Consider the following 21,382-nt stretch of genomic DNA (forward strand, 5'->3'; position numbering starts at 1 on the left):
GGCCGGCAGCCGGAGAGCCCCCGCCCGCAGCGCCGGGAGCAGGTGGGGTGCTGCTGCTGCCATGGCTTAGGTTGGGGCCCGTGTGCGCATCCCCCGCCGAAGCCGAAGGGAAGGTGGGGCTAAAGAGGAGGGAAATGGGGATGCTCGCAGCCCAGAAGGCCAACCCCATCCTGGGCTGCATTCCCAGCAGCGTGGCCAGGGGGTGGAGGGAGATGGTTCTGCCCATCTAATCTGCTCTGGTGAGACCCCACCTGGAGTACTGTGTCCAGCTGTGGAGCCCCCAACATAGGAGAGACATGGACCTGTTGGAGTGGGTCCAGAGGAGGGCCACAAAGATGATCAGAGGGCTGGAGCACCTCTCCTATGAGGACATGCAGAGAGAGTTGGGGTTGTTCAGCCTGGAGAAGAGAAGGCTCCGGGGACACTTAGAGCAGCCTTCCAGTACCTAAAGGGCGCCTACGAGAAAGCTGGAATGGGATTTTTTACAAGGGCATGTAGTGATAGAATGAGGGGTAATGGCTTCAAACTGAAAAAGCACAGATTTAGAATAGATATTAGGAATCCTAGAATAGATATCCCAATAGATATTAGGAAGAAATTTTTCCCTCTGAGGGTGGTGAGACACTGGAACAGGTTGCCCAGTGAAGCTGTGGATGGCCCATGCCTGGCGGTGTTCAAGGCCAGGCTGGATGGGGCTTTGAGCAACCTGGTCTAGTGGGAGGTGTCCCTGCCCATGGCAGGGGGGGTGGAACTAGATGATCCCTTCCAACCTAAACCATTCTGTGATTCTATGAGGAGGAAAATGTGCTTGTTTAAAGCAGGGGTGGCCCGGACCTCTGGTTCGCTTGCAGTTGTCTTGTGGCCTAGGCCTAGAACAAACAGAATTCCTGCTAAAAACCTGCTGCTGCTTTCTCTAAAGGAAAAAGTTCATCGCAGAAAGCGAGAGCAAATTTCATTAGCTGAATAAGCTCTCAGAAATGGAAACATTTTTTGTGGCTCAGTGAAACATTGCTGAACTTTAGTCTACATGTTTTTCTTCAGTCTTCCAAACTTTTGAAACACTTTTGCCAGCACCTGCCTTCAAGAAGCAGCTTGTGTTACAGAGCTCACCTGCACCCCAGTTGGCTGTGTTGTTCACTGTTACAACCCAAAAGCCAAGGGTGGGAAATAGGCTTTTTTCCTAGTGTGGATGAGAAGGTTCAGGAGAAGCTCTTCTGTGGCTGGAGTCAAAACCATTGCTTTTCCAGTACAATAACAAAGTGTGGCATGCTCGCTTGGAAGCAAGAGGCCCAGCACACGAGCAAGCATACATTCACATACCAAACAACGAAAATCCAGGCACTAAAATGGACAGAGTGTTTTGGGGATGTGTTCGGGGCAATGAGAAGAGTCTTTGGGGAAAGAGCACCTTATTGGAGAATGTAATTCCAAGCCTTAGTCTCTTCCTGTTTCAGTAGTGTGGACCAAGCACAAGTGGAGTCTGATTCTTAGAGGTATTTAGGCACCTAATTGCTGTTATGAATTTGTGGACTTAAGGAGGCCTCTTAGGCATGTGCCACTTAACATAAATAATAATAACAGTAATGAAAGTAAAGATGTTGAAGCCTTTCTTAAAGAGTACTGGGTTGGTTTTTTTCCTATTATAACCTAACTCATGAAGATGAATTGACATTTCTGCACTGACACAATAATGTTTATAGCTGCATGTTCTTTTCTGGATTACTTTTTCAGTTAAATTTGTGTCATTCAAAGTAGAATTTAAGAAAAACTGCAAGGAAAACCACTTATTGGAGTCAACACAAAAGGGTACAGTGAATTTCCCTCTGCAGACCAGGTTCAGCCTCACTTGGGAAATTGCCCAAACTTTTCGTGTGCAGAAAAAAGTGCTTTAAGCTACCTAGAGGTGAAGGAGAAAGCTCTGTTTTTTGTGGCCTTTCCCTGCTGCCTGGATATTCCCCATCCCTGCCCTTCCCTTTCCCTCTGTTACAGTCCTCATTCCTGATAGCCCCCCTTCTTGAGAAGAAGGATATATGCAATGTATCTGAGGGCCACCTTCTCCTTTCGGTGGGCCTCAGATATGTATAAGGGCACAAGTTCCTTATTTTCTATTTCTTTCCTCATTTCACTGTCCACCCTGCCCTCATCCCCTCAGGTACAGGCAATAACTAAGGCAGCTTTGGGATTTCTACTATTTCCACTCATTTATAGATGGTAAGGGAAACACTTGTTAAACATAACTTCTTTCTTTTTTGCCCAGCTGTAGATGGAGTCTGAAGATGGATGGAACAGTGAGACCCCCTGCCTGGCACAAACATCTCTTGGGAACGTGGCAGATAGCTCATGGATGCAGAGGACAAGAGGGCACTGTAAAAAGTGGTTGTTGCAGTCAAAATGTAAGACTTTTTTCTTTGGTGTTTGGTAAGACACGTTCCTGCAGGAAGCTGAAGTCTAGCTCCAAATCTAGTTCCAGGTCCCCTGTCTTGGACAAGACAAAACCTGGGAGCTTCCTTCTAGGCAAAGCTGTAGTCACAAAAATTAGGATAACTGTTACATTTGATCCAAGTGTGAAGTGTTTATGTTTGATCCTTTTGTGTGAAAATGGGCATTTTTCCATGTGGTAGTTTACCTGTATGAAATACTCTTGGATAAGATGTAGAAGGTAAAGCCAAACCTCATTAATAGTTTGTGCCTTTGCAGCAGATGAGCTTGCACATCTGCACTGAAGTTTGTATGAGAAGGAGAGCCTGTGACAAAGAGAAAATACATTTGATTCAAAACTGCAGCCATACTCTGAACCTCAGCTTTTAATGTTTGAATTGTGGGAGGACATTTTCCTGTTTTTGAAACATGGATGTAGCTTACTTGGAGTCAGTGATGACCTGCAAGTTCTCAGCCTCAGGAGGTTATTGCTAAGAGGTCTGCAAAACATAGAGGAAATGTTAAACTTGGGACTGGAAGGCTTAAATTTGATATACAGGGATCTGTGCATCGGTGGAAAACTTTAGGGTGTATACAGATCAAAAAAAAAAAAAGCCATTTTGGTGATAGTTGGTCAATTTATCAAGCTGTCCAGTTACATAAATGTCAATTCACAGTGTCTTGTTTGCTTTGTATTTACATACTTAGAGCTTAAATGAAAGGCTATCCTGCTGCTGTCTCACTCAATACTGAAATATAGTCTGAGTCCAAGTGCTCATATATACAGAACCATTAATGATCTTCTTTTTCACAGTTTATTGGGTCTCCCTGCTGGTATTTCTGCTGGTGATATTAATTATATTTGGTAAGTTTTCAGAACATTTTCCATTTGAGATATGTTTCCTCTGACTGCTGGGCTCCAGGATCACAGCAGTCAAGCACACCAACATTAGTACTGCAGAGTCACAAAACCTGGGACTTCTATCACTATTTCAGTTGTTTTGATGTTGGTCTAAGGTTGAATAACCTCCAGGCAGAATTTAAAAGGAGAGAGAATTCTTCCTACAGATAAAATGATGATTCACTTGTAAACTGTTTTTTTTTTTCTTTTCGCTGCATCCTTTTTACTGTTAAGAGTGTACTTTCTTGCCTGGCCATGTATGTGGTGTATGCATGTCTTGCCTGTGCTTATCAACAGTAACTTACCTGATTATACCAGCTAGTGCACTAAGTCAGCATCGCATCTCCAGGCATAGACTCCAGGCTTATTGTGTGAGCTGCTGCTATATCTGGTCTTGAGGGCTCCTTTATTGTCACACGTAGAAGGCAACTACATAATACAGCTAGCATGTCTTTTCACAAATGGTCTTTGGGGTTCATTCTGCCTTTTTGTTTTTAAAAATCCATTTGTGTATTTTGAAGAAATCAGGCCTACCTGCCACTGGCACAGTGGAGGCCAGCTGTGCTCCCACTATTCCATGCAGAACTCTTTTATAGGAGCAAAGGCTGTGCTGCCTGCAGTATTAGCTGAGGTTTCCAAGTCTCTGGGTGCATATGTATCTCAGTGGAGCCTCCACAGTGCCGTCTACACAGGGAGCTGTTGAGTCTCTGCATTAAATAATCTTCAGTCTGCCCCCTGCAATGACGTATAGTAGTGAGGTCCTCTGCACATATGTGGAAATGAATGGAGGACGATAGTGACATCTGTCCCCATTGATTTTCCTTTGCTTTGTTAGGCTTTTATTTAATTTAATCAGTCACATTTTCTTGGAGGGGGTGAGGGTGGCGCTCACAGGTGACTTGCTAAGGGGTCTCCAATTATATATAGCAAGGAGAGTAGCTGATCAGAAAGAAAAAGAGAGCAAGCGTGGCAACAGCAGGCTGCAGAGTCTGGGAGATCAATTCACTTCCTGCACGCCCCATTACTCCCATAATGGCCAGTTACTTTCATTTCAGTATTAGCCGTCTCCAAGCTTAAGCAGTGGAAAAATACACTTTGGGTGCAGAAGGTCTGGATTCAGTCCCAGCAGGGTGACCCAGGGAATACGCTTTGTACACTGGGTGAGCCTGGGTATGTTACAAAAGATGCCATGCTGCACAGAAAAGGTCATTGTAAGCATTCAGTAACAATCAGGGCAGATTATTTTTGTTTGGAAAATAGAAACAAAAGTAAATGCAAATTAATTCTTTTCATTGCATGAAATTAAACTCGGCACTGAAACAAAACATGCCAGTGAGTCCTATCACCCTCACAGAGCTACTGTGACAGAAAGAAGATGAAAAGAGGGCATCAAAATGTGCTGGGTAACAACTCCAATTAACCATTCTCCAAGCCATTATCTCCAAATAATATTTTTTACGTCTTCATTAACAGACAAATTTAATTAGCATCATATCAACACCCAATTTACTTAACATCACATAGATTTACCAAACACTTAAAGGTCTGATACAAAATAAAAGCAACTTGCTTTCATGGAATACCTCACCAGTTGTAGATATTCAAGCAACTTCATTACTTAAAATGAATTCGATCAATAAATTAACAGTATGAGGTTTATTACCCTCTTACTGGATTTAAAATGTGCAGAGTATAAATCACCAGTTGTCAATGCCTCTAATTGTCTAAAATTTGGAATTGTTTTCCAAACCCTACTTAATTTCTAAGAATAATTGGGCTGCAGCCCCCAACCCTCACATTTCTCAGCTGAAGACAGTGCCCGAAAGTCAGGGAAGGTCAGGATCCTTGCCCTTCCTTTGGCTTCTCTTCTGGCATCTAGTGTGGCACTGGCTTTCAAAAAATATACATTTTAGGTTGACTTACACTGATGAATGCTAAGATTTTAGCAGGTAGAAATGTTGTTCTGTCTTTTCTTTTGTAGACTTAAAACCTCAGACATCTCACCATGGAAAATTTCCTCCTGAACAGTGCCCTGGTGACTGGATAGGTTACAAAAATAAATGTTATTTCATCTCAGAGGAAGAAAAAAACTGGACGTCTAGTCAGACCTTCTGCACTGCGAATGAATCCTTGCTAGCCATTTTTGAAAACCAGGAGGAAATGGTAATGGGAAAAAAACACAACAACAAAACAGAACACAACTACTGTATTTCTCTATCTCTCTCTTTCCTTGACAAAGCGCTTTTTTTTTTTTTTTTTTTTTTTTTGCATGCAAAAAAGTAAGTTCTGGGAATACAGGTTGTGGGAAGTACCTGCTTTGTCACTTTAGGTAGCTGGTTGGCCGCAGCAGGTGCACCAGCAGTATCAGCTGCCTCACTCTGCTTTGGTGCCTGGATTTGACTTGAATGACTATGAAAAGCTCTTTGTTATGAAACAGTTTGCCTAGTTTTACCTTTCTGTCCTATGGACCTTCATCTTCAAAGCAGGTATAATCAGGTATATGCCTTAATGCCTCTTAGAGATGCATGCTTATACCAGTGGTGGGAATATACCCCCGCTGAAGCTGGTTTGGACATTTTCTCATGCTAAGAAGTCTTTTAAAATACTTTGATTTGCCAGTATTATTGTCCACTTGCACTGAGTCGGTGAATGCTAGTGTCGTCTTAATGCTGTATGCTGCTAAAACTGTAATATGCTTTTACAGATCTGCTGTCTTTCTACTATTGTCAATGAGAAGCTAGTTTTGTTAAAAAGTTAGGTTTTAAATAGATAGACATCAGAGCTTTCGTCTTAGCGTGATTGTTGAATAGAGGTCAAAAGGCTGCTTTCCCAGTTGGCTGGTACATCCTAGGTGTAGCAGATAATGAAATGGAGGAAACCTCAGTGAAATTACACAGATTAAGTCACATCTGAATTTGACTTGAGCTAATAAATGTTTTTACAGTGACAAGAATTTCAACAATGAGAAAGGTGCAGGGCCTAGTTCTTACTTGATGTATGAGTCCCTTGCTGAATGTGGTCTCTCATTTTATCCCATCATCAGACCCCTTTTTTTGCCAATAATACCAACCATATTTACCAGCTTGTCCGCTCTCCACAAGTCCCTTCTGTGTCGCTGCCCTGTGAGCGATCACCTCTTACCAAATTTGTAGATGCCTCACTTCCTTACTTGCCTGAAAGCTGCTCTTCTAATTTGGTCCCTGTGATACTCAGCTGGTAATTGGCTAGACAGGAATTGGTGCTATTTAAACTGCTGCTTAAAAACTTTAAACCTACAAACTGTAAACAACAACTTGTGCAAGAAAAGCACAGGAACACTGACATTGGCCTACCGGGTAAGATTAGTGCTCTGTGGTGTGCTCCAGCACTGGGTAGTGTGAGCCACACCAGAAGAAGGTAGACCAAAAACTAGAAATGGCATTGAGACCATACAGAGACAGTATTATCTGAACTGTGTTGAACTGAAGTTGCTTGGGGAGAGTGGAGGAGTATAAGGATTCACTCTTTTCATGTCCATTGGAGTCCCTGCTGACAGCTAATATTTACATCATTTTTAAGTTCACTGAGTAATGATAGCTTGTTGCAGGGAATTCTGTAATATTACCCCATTGCAAATGCTCTTTCTGTTATCTTCCATCATTCTTTGCTGTGTTTGATACAGGTTGTTGCAAACTTCAGGAGCAGTGAACTGTCTTCTACTCTTTTTTTCTGTACATCTACAGATAAAAAATTTAAATTACTTAAATAATCACTGGAAAGGGGAGGAGTTCCCATATGCCAATCTGAAATGCAGGAAACACCTGTGTGTACCAGCCTATTTAGACCAAGCTGCATATGTAGACATTGATAAACATATAGACATACACAACCAATTGGGTATTTTTGTGTGCAGTGAACAATAATTTTCAAGGGTATAGAGTTGAATAACTTCACTGAAGTTTATGATACTATAAGCGTCAATTCAAAGGCAGAATTAGGGTCTTTCTCTTTCAATGAAATGCTGATGAAAGTGTTCTAGATGACAGAATGATGAGCTAGTCCTCGTCAAAACTTACAGGAGGAATTTGTTTCTCCTTTTGAGAGCTCATGTTGGCAAAAATGCTTTCTGTCCTTTTTTAGCATTCTTTAGCTAAGCATTTGAAAATAGATGACTACTGGATTGGATTGCGCAAGAAAGGTGAAAGCTTCTATTGGGAGAATGGTATTGTCTTCAAGGAGAACTCGTAAGTTCCTTGTGATTTTCTAACATGTACCTAAGCAAATGTACAATTAGGGTTTACAGCACAATGTTATTTCTGTCAGGATTCTTTTTTTTCCCTGTGATTTATAACTATGACTTTGAAAATGAAGTCTTTGCAGTTATTACTGATCTAACTCCAATAGCATCAATGTAGAGAAGTCCCTGATTCAAGAAGGGTTTTTTGCTAGCTCAGCACATGAAGATAATGTTATTGATCATCCCTATTTACCTTAATTTATACATATTTTTCACTACATAATATAGACATTTCAGTCTCTTTTCAGGTGGGTTTCCAATGTGATCCTATGTGCTTGTCTTCCTGAAATACAAAAAGTCTAGCAAATACGTATACAATTTTTAGGGATGAAAGAGAATGAAGTGACAGGTTTGAGGAAATAATCTTCTTCCAATGGATTAAGCAGCTTCATAAGAAAAATTATATCTGTTTTAGTGAGTTTGTCACAACCTGCAGACAACCCAGATGTTCCCCCTATTTGTATTAGAAAATGTGTGGGCTACAGCAGCTCTACATCAGGCACATCAAATAGCAGTTCCCCCTGTCTTGCTCTCTAGACCATTTATGACTTCAGTTATTCTTGGCAGGATATAGCATAAGCGGCCTTTTGTCTCTCCTTCTGTTATTGTATGGTACCTGGTGTGGACCATTCATAGAAACAGAGATTCATAGAATCATAGAATTGTTTTGCTTGGAAGAGACCTTTAAAATCATCAAATCCAACCGTTAACCTACCACTGCCAAGTTATCACTAAACCATGTCCCTCGGCGCTACATCTACCCATCTTAAATACCTCCAGGGATGGTGACTCGACCACTTCCCTGGGCAGCCTGTTCCAGTGCTTGACAACCCTTTTGGTGAAGAAATTTTTCCTAATATTCAATCTAAAACTCCCCTGGCGCAACTTGAGGCCATTTTCTCTTGTCCTGTCACCTGTTACTTTGGAAACCGACCCCCACCTCTCTACAACCTCCTTTCAGGTAGTTGTAGAGAGCGATAAGGTCTCCCCTCAGCCCCCTTTTCTCCAGACTAAACAACCCCAGTTCCCTCAGCCGCTCCTCATAAGACTTGTGCTGTAGACCCTTCACCAGCTTCATTGCTCTTCTTTGGACACTCTCCATTACCTTAGCATCTTTCTTGTAGCAAGCGGCCCAAAACTAAACACAATATTTGAGGTGCAGCCCCACCAGTGCTGAGTACAGGGGCACAATCGCTTTCTTAGTCCTGCTGGCCACACTGTTTCTAATACAAGCCATTCAGCATTGCTAAACAGGCTTTTCTTGCATGATTTATCACTGACCTTGCTTTTAGCAGCTGAAACTACCATATCACACTGGACCAAAGTGAACTGGGAACTACTTCAGCAGAGGTTTTGCTTTACAGCAGGCTAAAATATTTAGCTTGGCAGTAGAAATCATTTAGTAATCACTGTTTTCTTCCTGTATTTTTTCAGGTTCCAGATCTGGAATCATTCTGAGTGTGCCTACTTGGATGGCTTCACTATTTCTACGTCAGCATGCACTTTGCCCAGGCGCTGGATCTGTATGCAACTTCCCTGAAGAGGTGACTTAGGTCTTCATTTGATATTGACAGTTACGACATCCATTGTACAGTCACTTTAGATAGATGGCAGCCCTGCTACAGTCACGCTGTCTCAGACTGTCTGGAAGCCTAAATTGGAGAGAAGAGGTTTTGTCTCAGGTTCCATAATATGCTTCTAGGTCTTCTATCCTAGGACAGAAGAGGAATGTACTTCGTCTGGTTTACAGATCACCTACAATGGATTCTACCAGCGCTAGCTGATGAAGCTGAAGGTTGATTGAGATTCCTGCCGGTCTTATGATACATAAGGATCTCTTTCATGTTTGCCTTCCTCTCAGCACCTGGCCTTGGGGATACACAGCAGCCAGAGACCCCAGCCAGCCAGCACACCTCCAAAAACAGTTAAATCAGGGCTCTGTTTTCTCTCCAAAAATGCCTTCTGCTCTTTGCTGTGCTTTGTACTGATTATTTCAGTACAACATTTCCATATCTGCCAGTCTTCTGGTTTTGCCTTCAGCCCCCGTTTGTCCCTCTTACCTCCTTTTATTTCTGCTGTGACCTATTAATCTTATGTTTTTCTGTTAAACTTTTATTCTTTTAAGAAAACAAATATACTCAATTTGTGCCCTGACAATCTGGCCGTCACTCTCATACTGTGGCTGGAGTGACAGAAAGTTCAGTACTTGTCAAAGGAATGGGCTTCTGCCAACTCACAAAGCCTTTCCTACTCTGCCTCATTTTTGTTTGGGCTTTCATAATCTTTGCTAAGTTTGTTCGTGCTAAGATTTGAGCTTGTAAAAAAAAGCAGTAGGCATCCCTCACCCCAACACGGCAGGATTGTTTGTGGCCAGTTGCATTATCTACACATCCAGTGCACAGTAATCTGAGGAAAAGGGCATTTCCAGTTTTTTTTTTGCACCCACTGGAAGCAGTGGTTTGTCTATGCAAAAAAATCTGCCACTGGAAAGAGCATGTGGAGTTTACTGATCCCAAAGTTCAGGAAAAATGTTCTGAGCAGACAGCTGTGGCAGACTGAGACATGACAGTTGCCACCATTTGCTGGTGCGCCTCTGCTGAAGCTTCCCAGGCATCGTCAGCACCACCCCTCAGCTGCTCCATTCCCGGGGTGGGTGTGAGGGGTCTACGTTAGCTTCTCACAGTTGTGCTGTGCTGCAGAAGTCTCCAGCAGACAGGTGGCGCAGATAGCTGGGGGCAGTAATTAGCCTTGATGAGATGTGCTGGAATTTCTGTTGGAGCCTTCAGCTGGCTGGTTACTGAAAGGACATCAGCAGAGGGTTGCACATTTCTCTACCATTTGCATCTTACTGCTAATGATTATGGAATCATAGAATCATGTAGGTTGGAAAAGACCCTTAAGATCATCAAGTCCAACCATAAACGATGTAGCTGCCTGGCAAGCAATTCCTGTAAAATGACCAACATATCCGTGGTGCTAAAGGTGACAGGCTGTGTCACTGAATTACTTTTTCAGATTCTGTGTGTAGGGACAGTAGTCCTGAATCAGGTCACACTGGTGCCAATTTCACGTCCAAGTGCTTCCACAGCCAACTGCACTAAGGTGCTTGCTGCTTTACAGTGGTGCAAATGAAGCCAGCACTCATACTGTGCATTTCAAAAGCTGTGCTATGATCTGTGTAAATAATTTATTTTGATAGAACACTAAGAGGAATGTAATGAGTTTGAAAGACTTGCAATGTGGAAAGCTCCCTTACTGAGTTCCTGCGAAGGGGCTGTTTGGGAGAGGAGGAGGTGTAAGACAGTTTGGGGCTCTTAGCTGCTGTAACTCGGACGTTCCCTCTGGGATTCTGAGACAAAAAGGTAACCAACAACTGTCTTGAATAAATTGCACTTGAGTACAACTACAGATTTTGTTTTGTGTTTATCTGGGCTGAAATAAACTGTTTGCTGTTACCATAGGCCTTCCCTGTATTGGCAGTTTTCAGGGATTGTTTTTATTGTTAAAAGAAAGGTTTGGTTTGAGATCATCGGCTTTCAGGGAGCACAAGCAACTGGTATGCCAGTCAGTGATATTTACACGCTCTCTCCTTCAGCTTGTTCTTCTGAAATTAGTATTCTGGATCAGGTGCTGAGGACATATAATACACATACACAGAAAACTGCAAAGGGAGGGAATTGTCCAAGAGTGACTGATACAGCAACAGTGACACACTCACAAAAGCCTGTGTTAAATAAAGAAGCATCGCAATAACTGATTTGAACATTTCTAAGCAGATGGGAAGGCCTCAATGTCTAGTTGTGGGTGATTCCATGAAATTCAGGAGAATTGTCATTTTTCTCATAGGTTCATTTGTAAGTTTCATAAGAACTCGTTAAACAGATCCTTTCCTTCTTGCAAATATCCTATTTTCAGCTAATTTCCAGCCATGCATGGTAAACCTAAACAATAGAGGACGCTTCAGAGTGATATCAATCTGAAAGCCATCAGTAACTCAAATTAAGTCTTTAGTCTCCAAATCATTTCTCTTCAGAGGTCATTGGACATCAAGATCCTAAATTTTTCCCCACGTTTGAATTCTGCCTCTCCAAAATTACATATCCTTTTCTATTTGAGGAAAGGGGAATCTCTCCAACATGCACACATTCTGCAGCATCTTTACGTAGCAGGTATAATACTGTACTGTCATTCGAAAGAGTGGTACTGCAGTGGGAGTATATGAGTCCGATGGAAAGAAATTCCACCTCCACGAGTTATAGGTAGATGAACAGAGAGTGTGATCCACTGCAAAATCACTGGCACTTCCCCAAACCACCAGTTTTGCAGGTTACAGAGGCTCACTGAATTGAGTTTCTTTCAATCAGAATCAAAGTGGATGAGCTGCTGAAACAGGAAAGAAATGCCTCTGTCCCCAGAATGAGGGCCTCTTCACTATGTGTATTATAAATTCTCAGTGTCAAATGAAAGTAAAGCCACTTCCAGAAAAGTATTAATACTTAGACTGGGGAAGAAAATACAGAAAGATGACTACTTCAGCATCCAAGGATCTTAAATTGTATTTTATTCCTGTATTCTGAACCTTGTATATCCTATATTCCATCCTATAATTTGTACCCTATCTGTATTCTAAATTTCTATCCCTGAGCTTTCTGTAGTCTGCCTCATCAGAACCTCAGAACCGGCAAGCGTAAAGGCAGAAAAGTCAGCTGCTTCTGGAAAGCAGGAAGTGATGTTTTGTATTTTGGGGATGAGAGGAGACATTGGCATGGTGAGTGGTGGGAAGAGGGAATAAAAAGCGTTGGTTTATGCAGTATGGTCCAACCAACCAACAGGTCAGAAGCAGACTATAGGAGCAGCTACTTTCTCCTTGGAGATGACAAAGAACAACTGTTAGATGTTTCCTTCCGTGACCGGGTAAAAGAAGGGGTGGGAACGGAGATAGAGGCCTTATGGCTCTAACCTTGACATTCAGACTTAGGCTGTTCAAAGGACTTGCCAGTGGAATACCCTTGCTGACTCACTGCAGTTATAAACTAAAATTAGGGAAAACAGAGCAGATGTGAGGAAAAAAAGTAATGAAGGGTGACATTTAATTTTATCTGTACGCTGAAGTGGCTGGGAAGCTGATGAAATACAATTGTCTTGATTTTCTTGTGGCATTAGGTGGGCTTGATTTTTCTTGCATTAATAAAAGGAAAAAATGACATATTGGTCATTTTCCCATAATCCAGTCCCCTGGGGCAAATCCCATTAGGGCCAAGGAGGCTGAAGCCATGAAGACGAATGTCCCGTACAATCTATGTGCATATGGAGCTGAGGCTGTCCTGAAAAGAGATTGTCTTAATCAGTGAGATTGAAGTGAGGTACACAGACATCTCCATGAAATGGAGATCAGTGCCATCCTGAGGTTCAGCGGGCTCTGAAGTGTAAGGAGCAGCAGGGACACCCTGACCAGGGAAAAGGGACAAAGGAGTCAGCAGGAGGCAGAGTTAGGAGAAACAGAGAAATGGGAACAGAGTGGGACATACTATGGCATATAACAATGGATTTTGCACTGACCGAGGGTGAGCAGCTGCCCTGCCTAGCCACCTAAAATTTGAGAGACTGAGGGAAAATTCATCCCAGGTATTTTAGGATGGGATACTTGGTCCGTGGGGGGGTCTGGCTTCTCACTACTGTTTATGGAGGAAGCCTAGACATAAAAATCCAGGCTATGTGCCTATTTTTACTGGCACTTCTAATGTTAAGTGAGGTAAGTGTAACTCTGTTGTCTGACGAATTCCCACTTTCTGAGAAGCTCTCCTGTCTCACTGAAATCCTGATAGCAACCACTGCGTTTAGTTTATCTGGCAACTGCTTATGTCACATGCAATAACCCTGTTTCCTCTAGCACCAACTGAAAACTCTCAAGAAAGCATGGTTATAGGGACCCACCGGACCTAGAGGTTTTAGGGTTCAGAAACTGCAGTGCCTGTAGCACCGAGCAATGCTGCACACAGCTTCTGAGGTTTGATGTTTTCAGACCCGAGCAGGGTGAACCCCACCGCCCTCATGACAAGGCAGATCTCCAGGACTCAGCCCCTGTCGTTGACAGAGGGGGAAAAGAAGGGGTGAAATAGGAACTGTCTCACGTGTGGCACCACAGCAGCCAGGCAGCTAGGCTGTCTCCTTGCACTACACAACCATGTGGTGGCTGCTGGGACAGGGCTCTGACAAAAGCAGCTGCAGGAGTTTTTCCCCCCTTTGTCAGGGCTGAGAGCTATTTACACCCACAGAGACCTTTGAGACCTTTTTTCCTTCCTTTGTTGACCCCAATACTCCGGGGGAGACGGGGGGAGGGCCTGGAGGGACCCCTGACAGTCCCCTGAGGGGGTGTAACATTTAGTGCAGGAACAAACATACGTGTGAGAACTATGCCTGGGGTCTGATTCTCCCACTTCTTATCCCCTTTGTAGGGGTTCCTGCTGTAACAAAGAGAGCACCAACTGGAAATAAATTGCAGGTTAGAGAACTTGCTCTGACTGGGACATGGTAGGTGCTGTGAATGGAAAGTCTGAGCTTAGAGAAGAAATGGGTGATTTATCAAGACCGTAGACATTTCTAACCCCAACTCCCAAGGCTTCACCTCTGACTTTGCACCAATGCATCTGCCAGCCAGCCCTGGTACAGCTGGACGGCAGTGGATGTGAAGGGTGGTGTTCATCTCAGCCCCGGCATGGAGAGAATGGAAACTGCCCATACGTAGACACTACCTCCACTTCCTGCACCAACCATTTTCATGTTACTTGGAGACTTAAAGGTTGCTGAAACCACAATGGTATTTGCTGGCTGCTCAAATCAGGTCATCTAAAGGCTTCCTCAGACACTATTTGCACGGTTTTTCTTAAAATCATCTACCAGTAAGATCAACAGTACTAAATGTGGACCCATTTCCCAGGAGGAAACAGCTTTACAAGGAGTTGCTTAGGAAACATAACGCATTACTCCAGGCTGCTTTGCAGAAGGCAAAGTTAAGATGGAAATTGCAGAAGCAATCCAAAGGCAGATTGGGGGCCTTTACAGAAAAAGAGCCTCTGTCTTCTTCTGGCATGACGAGATCTGCTCGTGATCTAGTGCTAGCAAACAAGAATGGTTTTGAACTTGTGAACACAAGGCCACAAAAGCATCTCTAACCCAATGAGAACTGCTCCAGGAAGTAGTAATTTGAAAGATTTGCAAAATTTGTTTGCTCTTGTTTTTCTTCTGACTGTATGAGAGCATCTACATTCTATTAAAGCACCTTTACTGTCCTTTGATGTGTATCATAAAATCTCTAGGTAGTTTCCTGCTTCTTTGCATAGTGTCAATGCCACTTACAGGAATTTTGATCTTCATTTACATGAAACATGTTTTGAAGTGGAATTTTGAGAAATGTGGTTTTATTACATGTTGCACTGTAACAATGTTTACAACACCATTAAAATATTTACAAAAATAAATGTTATTACATTTCAGACTTAAATGAGTTTTTTTTCCCCAATGCATCTAAGTGACAGCAAAGAGATTTCTCGGATATAAAACCAAAATGTTGCAAAAAGTCTCCACTGGTTGCGTAACCAGAAACTCTGAGTTCTTGTGGTTAAGGATTTTCGTACCATTTTTATAGTTTATGGGAGACGTCATTGACCTAACAGAATATTATAGCAACTAGAAATTGGAGTCTGTCTTCATAGCTAGGAGAACAAAATAGAATGTCAAAAGGGTTTACTCAAAGTAATGACAGAGCTTGTGGTCACCAGTTCCCAGCTGTCCCCAGTGTTGTCAAACATCTAGAGTTCCTACTGATCATGAAACACAGCTGTAGACGCCTGCCATGGAAAAGCTTTCCTCAGTTTCTCTACACTATGTTCTAAATTTATTGATCTCTGTGCTGTTTCTTTACTCAAGACAAAAACATTGTGGAGCACCCCAGTCACTACAGAAGAGAAAGCCTCAGCTGTGCCTTTTACTTCAGGGCTCAGATCAGTGCCCAGTTCATAGCTGCACCTTTGTGTCTTCCCTGTCTTTCCTATCACATGACAATATCACCTCAAACATACTTCCCAGAAAGACTCTAAGGTAATCTGCCACAGAGCAGAATTGGGAAATGTAGGCCGCCTGAACTCACGTGCACAGTGTGGACATACCATGCCTGCATTGGGCTTCGGGCTATTCATGAAGCCTGCCAGTCCAGCTACCACAGAAGGTCTGTTCTTAGTTCCCAACACAGTCATGAAGAAAACGTGTAATCTGACACGGAAAATGTAAGAAAGATCTATCTTGTTTGCGCTTTGTCCAAAGCTAGACCTGAAGAAGCTTTGCTCAAGCGCTGAGGCTTCTTCTCTCTGTAGGCTGCTCAACTGTAAAAAACCTGACGTGTGATGTGCAAGGCTCCCTCTTTTCGAAAACGTCAAGAGCAGAGGCACATCTGACTGTGGCCTCAATCCTCAGTATCACATCAGGAATCTCACTCCCTAGCTGGAAGGAAATACAGAGATTTAACAGTCTGCAGTCAGTATTTACAAAAGGGAACCACACAACTTACCGGAAGGCACACAATGATATGTTGCTTCAGACATCTGTGTAAACACAGCAACAGTGCAACTGCACATTGTGTTAACTGTTGCCAAAAACAGGAGAAACACTTTACTCTTCAAAGAAACCTGCAGTGTGGAATGATAGCCTCAAAACAATAATACTGAGACTGGCTTTGTCTTACAGGAGGACTGACACAAATTTGATTCCACCAAGAGCAATTGAGTGAGGCATAAATTCACTATAGGCAATATATTCTTGGAGAACTGACAACTTACACATGCTGCCAGTGGTGCTATGAAGCCAAAAAAAAAATTCTTATTTTGAATGTCCTTTTCATTTTGCTTAAGTCAAATTGGTCAGATCTAGAAGCACGTATTATCCACCCTCAGGTATTTCTTAATATAATTGCTGAATTTCAAAGACTAGATGCAGACATTATAAGCCCATGAACAAACATATGAATTACATTTATAATGGAAAATGACTGAAAATATCAGCAGAGGATTTGTGAATTCCTATGTGAAGCTTGGTGGATGAAAAGCTCATTGTGAGCTGGCAATGTGTGCTCGCAGCCCAGAAAGCCAACCATACCCTGGGTTGCATCAAAAGAAGCGTGGCCAGCAGGTCAAGGGAGGTGATTGTCCCCCTCTACTCTGCTCTGGTGAGACCCCACCTGGAGTACTGCTTCCAGCTCTGGAGCCCCCAACATAAGAAGGAAATGGACCTGCTGGAGTGAGTCCAGAGGAAGGCCACAAAGATGACCAGAGATCCACCTCCTATGAAGACAGGCTGAGAGTGTTTGTGTTGTTTAGGCTAGAGAAGAGAAGGCTCCGGGGAGACCGTTTGTGTTGTTTAGGCTAGAGAAGAGCAGGCTCCGGGGAGACCCTATAGGAGCTTTCCAGTATCTGAAAGGGGCCTACAGGAAAGATGAGGAAGGGCTATTTACCAGGGATTGTAGCGATAGGACGAGGGGTAACAGTTTTAAACTGAAAGAGGGTAGATTTAGACTAGATATAAGGAAGAAATTTTTTACAATGAGGGTGGTGAGACACTGAACAGGTTGTCCAGAGAGGTGGTAGATGTTCCATCTGCCCTGGAAACATTCAAGTTCAGGTTGGACGGGGCTCTGAGCAACCTGATCTAGTTGAAGATGTCCCTGCTCATTGCAGGGGGGGGTTGGATTAGATGGCCTATTAAGGTCCCTTCCAACTCAAACTATTTTATGATGCTATGATTCTATGAAGATCTGGTTTATCTCCCTGGACTCTCTCTGGGAGCTGCAGCCTACACAATTCATGTCCCTGTTCTCCCTTGGCCGATGTTTGTCTCTTCAGTTTCAGAGTGATCCCCCTGGTTGCAGCCTGCCATTGGTCTTTCTGGAAGTCCTATGACCATGGACAATTTGAGCAAAAAAAATCAGATAGCTCCAGCAACTAGCTACATGTTTTACGTATAGTTTTTTCTTTATTAAAAAATATAGCCATGTGATAAATGGAACAAGAAAGGGCTGAGGAGGCAGACAAGAAGCCATGAAGACTCAGAAGACTGCTACAGTATTTACTAATAGGAGATCCAAATAAATATCATTAAGACAATTAATTAATATAATATACATTATATGGCTGTAGTGTCATGCAAACTGGTTTAATCAATTTTTATTTGGAAAGAAGACTTAAATTAATACCCCGCCCTGAGAGACAGTATTCAATTCTGTTTTCATATGTAATTTTCCTGGAAAAGAGAAGGGATTTTAGAATCAGATTCTTCTTCTGCAAGTATAGTGGGTTAAGGAAAGCACATAATGGATAATGTTTAAAAATCGTGTGCTTTCATTATGGAAAAAAAACAATCTTGTATTAAGAGTTGTGGACTGAAGAACACCTTACAGAAAGTCAGTACCTTGGAGTGCACGCATAATAAAAAGTGACCCAAAAAAAAAAAAAGTCAAAAAGAATTATTATAAATTCAAAGGTCTGGACTGGGAGATCGTTAATTGTTTTCCTGGTGGATACAGAATACTACTAGGGCAGGTCTATAACTTTTCACTTTAGACCTAGAAAAGGTTTTAGACCCTTTTGCAAATAGAGAAAATGAGACAGAAAACTAAAAGGTGATACAATATCCATTTTTATAGTGAAGCTATTTTAGATTATTGGAAGAAGTCACATCTTTTCAAGTCAAAACTGATCACCACTAAAATCTCATGCTGTGGAGATTTTCCTTTGCAGAGAGAAAATAACTGAACTTTTGGTGTTCAGAGTTATTCTTCAAGAAATTCCCTTGGATGTGTGAGACATGATTTCCCTTAAATATCTTTCACTAGTGAGCGTATTTAGCCATGTGATGACAAATTCTTTTCTTTACTTGAGTTTGGGGTTTGGGGTGTTTTTTTTTTTTTCTGATACAAAGACCAGATTTAGTGATTGGAAGTACTCCAGATCTCCTTTGAGCCCTTTAAAAACTAGACTCGCCTTCTGACACCAAGAAATTCCTAAAAAATTCTTACCATTTCATACCACTCTTAGCAGCTTGGCTGTCTGTTTGCTGAGTTCCCTTAGAAGTCTTGGATGAATAGCATCTTTGCCATTTGGGCCTATTAATTTTGCCAGGATGCTTCATAACCTCTTGCACTGACCTTCTGAACTGAGACACAGCGTCTTGTGTGTCACCCGTGAAGAAGATTCTAGTATACTCTCCCCAAACACCTCCTCCTCTACAGCAAACACACGTGCAAAAAAGCACTGATTTTTTTTTCCCCTGCTACTGTGTGCCCTTATCTATAAGCTGATCATCTATTGCCTTACAGACCATTTGACAGGTTCCCTGCTCCTGAAGAACTGGGGTTTCCTTATTTTTATGTTTCTTGCAAGCTGCTCCTCAGTCTCTTTCTTGCTTTGCTTTATTGTATTTTCATATTCAACCTTACAGAATTTATGGTCCCCTCCTTTTGCTTCATTTCAACACCTACTTTTCCGTAGGTTGGCCTCTTGCTTTTCATAGACTTTCTCGCCTGGTTGTTTAGCTCTGCCAGCATCCTCTGGATCTATCATCTCATTAAAAGGAATACAAGTATCCTTCCAAAATAAAGAAAAGCCCAAGTGTTTCTGACTTGGATTCACAATACCATGTTGCCAAGAAAGGATGCTGTTTGCCTTTCCCAGAATTCAATTTAAAAGGTCTTGTTTTCGGTTAGACTTCACAAAAGAAAAGGAAATGATATAGCATTTTGTATATGCCTGTAAGTGGCTTTGAAGTTTTCTTTCTGCTGAAATAAAATGTGAAGTGTGAAGTCTGTTTGAGAAACAAGAAGCAGGATGAAAGAAAGACAAAGCCAGTTCTCTGAGCGTGCAAAAATAAGAGGAACCAGGTTTATGATCTTGTAAAATACGATGCACATCAACTGTAAGTATGCACATACTCAAAAAATTCCATGCGGACACTCACATTTAAATATAAGCATACCTGCATTTTCCTGGATTTCTCCCCTGGCTTGGTGCTTGAGGCCAAGTTGCATGTTTCATCCTTCTGTTGAGACAGTGATCTACATTTTCAAGGCTTGTGACTGTCCCATACCTTCATCCCTGCAACTTTGGTATCAGGTCTACTGCCAATCTTTGAACAACCTTGAGCTTAACTTAACTTACTAACTTATTTAATAAACAGCTCTGTGTTTCCAGTGTGTTCCACAGCTGGAAGATACTGCCTGTAAATATCTTACTCCTTGACTTTCCTCTGGTACTTTCCCACAGCTGCCCTCTGCTAGTGTGGAACTAAAACCTCAATAAAAGCTTAGCAGATACTGCTATAAGATCACCACCCATCATTGTGATGATGATTATTGGTTTACCATTCTTGTGTCCTCCATGCTCCTCCATTTTCCTCCTGTATCCATCTCTTCGGCATATCTATTTGTAGAAGTAGCTAAATAAGTTTTGACATGGTAAAATCACCATCTTGTCATACATTTGTATGGTACTCACTCTTCCAGGACAGCGTTGCTGCAGTACACAAAAATAGTAGTAATGCCATTTGGGTCAAAAAAACCCAGATCCTTGAAAATACTGTAATGAGAAGGGCTGCTCAAAGATTAATGTTTTGCTGCTACATAGAATTTAGTATGCATGTTAATTGGCTGTATCAGTTATTGGATGTGTACTGCATATATGGATCAATTGCTTGGTTAATTTGGGGGGTCAGGTGGGGAGTTATTCTTTTTAGCCTGAAAGTATGCTTTTCCTTTCCTTGGGTGGGTTTTCTGCAATCTTTATGGGTAGATATATGAATGTATTTTCACTTCTCCTCCAAAGTTTTAAAAATTAATTTGGGAGTTTAAAGGGGATTTAGTACAAGTGAAACAAAAGACTATAATGTTTGACTAGCTTATTTACTGGATACATGACGTTTTGAAACTGGTTTGTTCCTATGTAGCAGTATTATCCACCTAGGAATTAATTTCTGTCATTATTCTCATGGGTGCTCCCTTTCTTATCTTTTTAAGAGCTTCCTGAGACAACCACAGGATCCACCGCCTTTGATTTACTGGAACTTTACACAGCTTAGCAAATATGCAAGAAAAAAATAAAAAAGAAAAATAATATAAACTGGTAGGATAATTGTGGTGGGTTGACCTTGACTAGCTGCCAGATGCCCCTCCAGTCACTGTCTCATTCCATCTCCTCAACAGGACGGGGGACAAAATAAGATGAAAAAGCTTGTGGGTTACGATAAAGGCAGAGAGATCATGTACCAGTTACCGTCATGGGCAAAACAGACTCAGCTTGGGGAAAGTTAATTATTTATTGCAAATTAAAATAGATTTGGATATTGGGAAATGAAGACAAAAACATTAAAGCAACACCTTCCTCCTGCTCCCTCGTCCCAGGCTCCACTTCACTGCTTTATTCCTGACTTCACTGCCCTCATGACCCACCACCCTGAGAAGCACAGAGGGATGGGGGTCATTGGGTCAGTCCATAACAGCTTCTTTCTGCTGCTCCTTCCTCCTCACGCTGTTCCCCTGCTGCAGCATTGGTCGTCCATGGGCTGCAGTCCTTCAGGATAAACCTGCTCCAGAGTGTGTCCTCTGTGTCCCACACATCTCCTGTGGGGGTGGACGCAAAACAATCTAAGTGTGTAAAGTGAAGCAAGGCTTGTTTGGAATTGTCATGTCTTTTATTTGACCAGCTGTTGCCCGTAGTGAACATAAAAGCTATAGCTCAGAGCATGTAAAT

General features: G+C 42.2%; 1 protein-coding gene across 1 annotated transcript in view; it reads left to right on the forward strand.

The window, feature by feature from the left end:
• The window catches only part of LOC104294545 (C-type lectin domain family 2 member L-like), a 10,581-nt gene extending 1,446 nt beyond the window's left edge, over nt 1–9,135 (forward strand). The window contains exons 2-4 of the mRNA XM_009894157.1: nt 5,301–5,482; nt 7,439–7,542; nt 9,030–9,135. Of these exons, the coding sequence (XP_009892459.1) occupies nt 5,301–5,482; nt 7,439–7,542; nt 9,030–9,135 (392 nt within the window). The remainder of the gene's footprint in view (nt 1–5,300; nt 5,483–7,438; nt 7,543–9,029) is intronic.
• Nucleotides 9,136–21,382: the final 12,247 nt, after the last annotated feature.

Source organism: Charadrius vociferus, unplaced genomic scaffold (assembly GCF_000708025.1).
Source record: "Charadrius vociferus isolate BGI_N301 unplaced genomic scaffold, ASM70802v2 scaffold561, whole genome shotgun sequence".
NCBI classification, from domain to species: Eukaryota; Metazoa; Chordata; class Aves; order Charadriiformes; family Charadriidae; genus Charadrius; species Charadrius vociferus.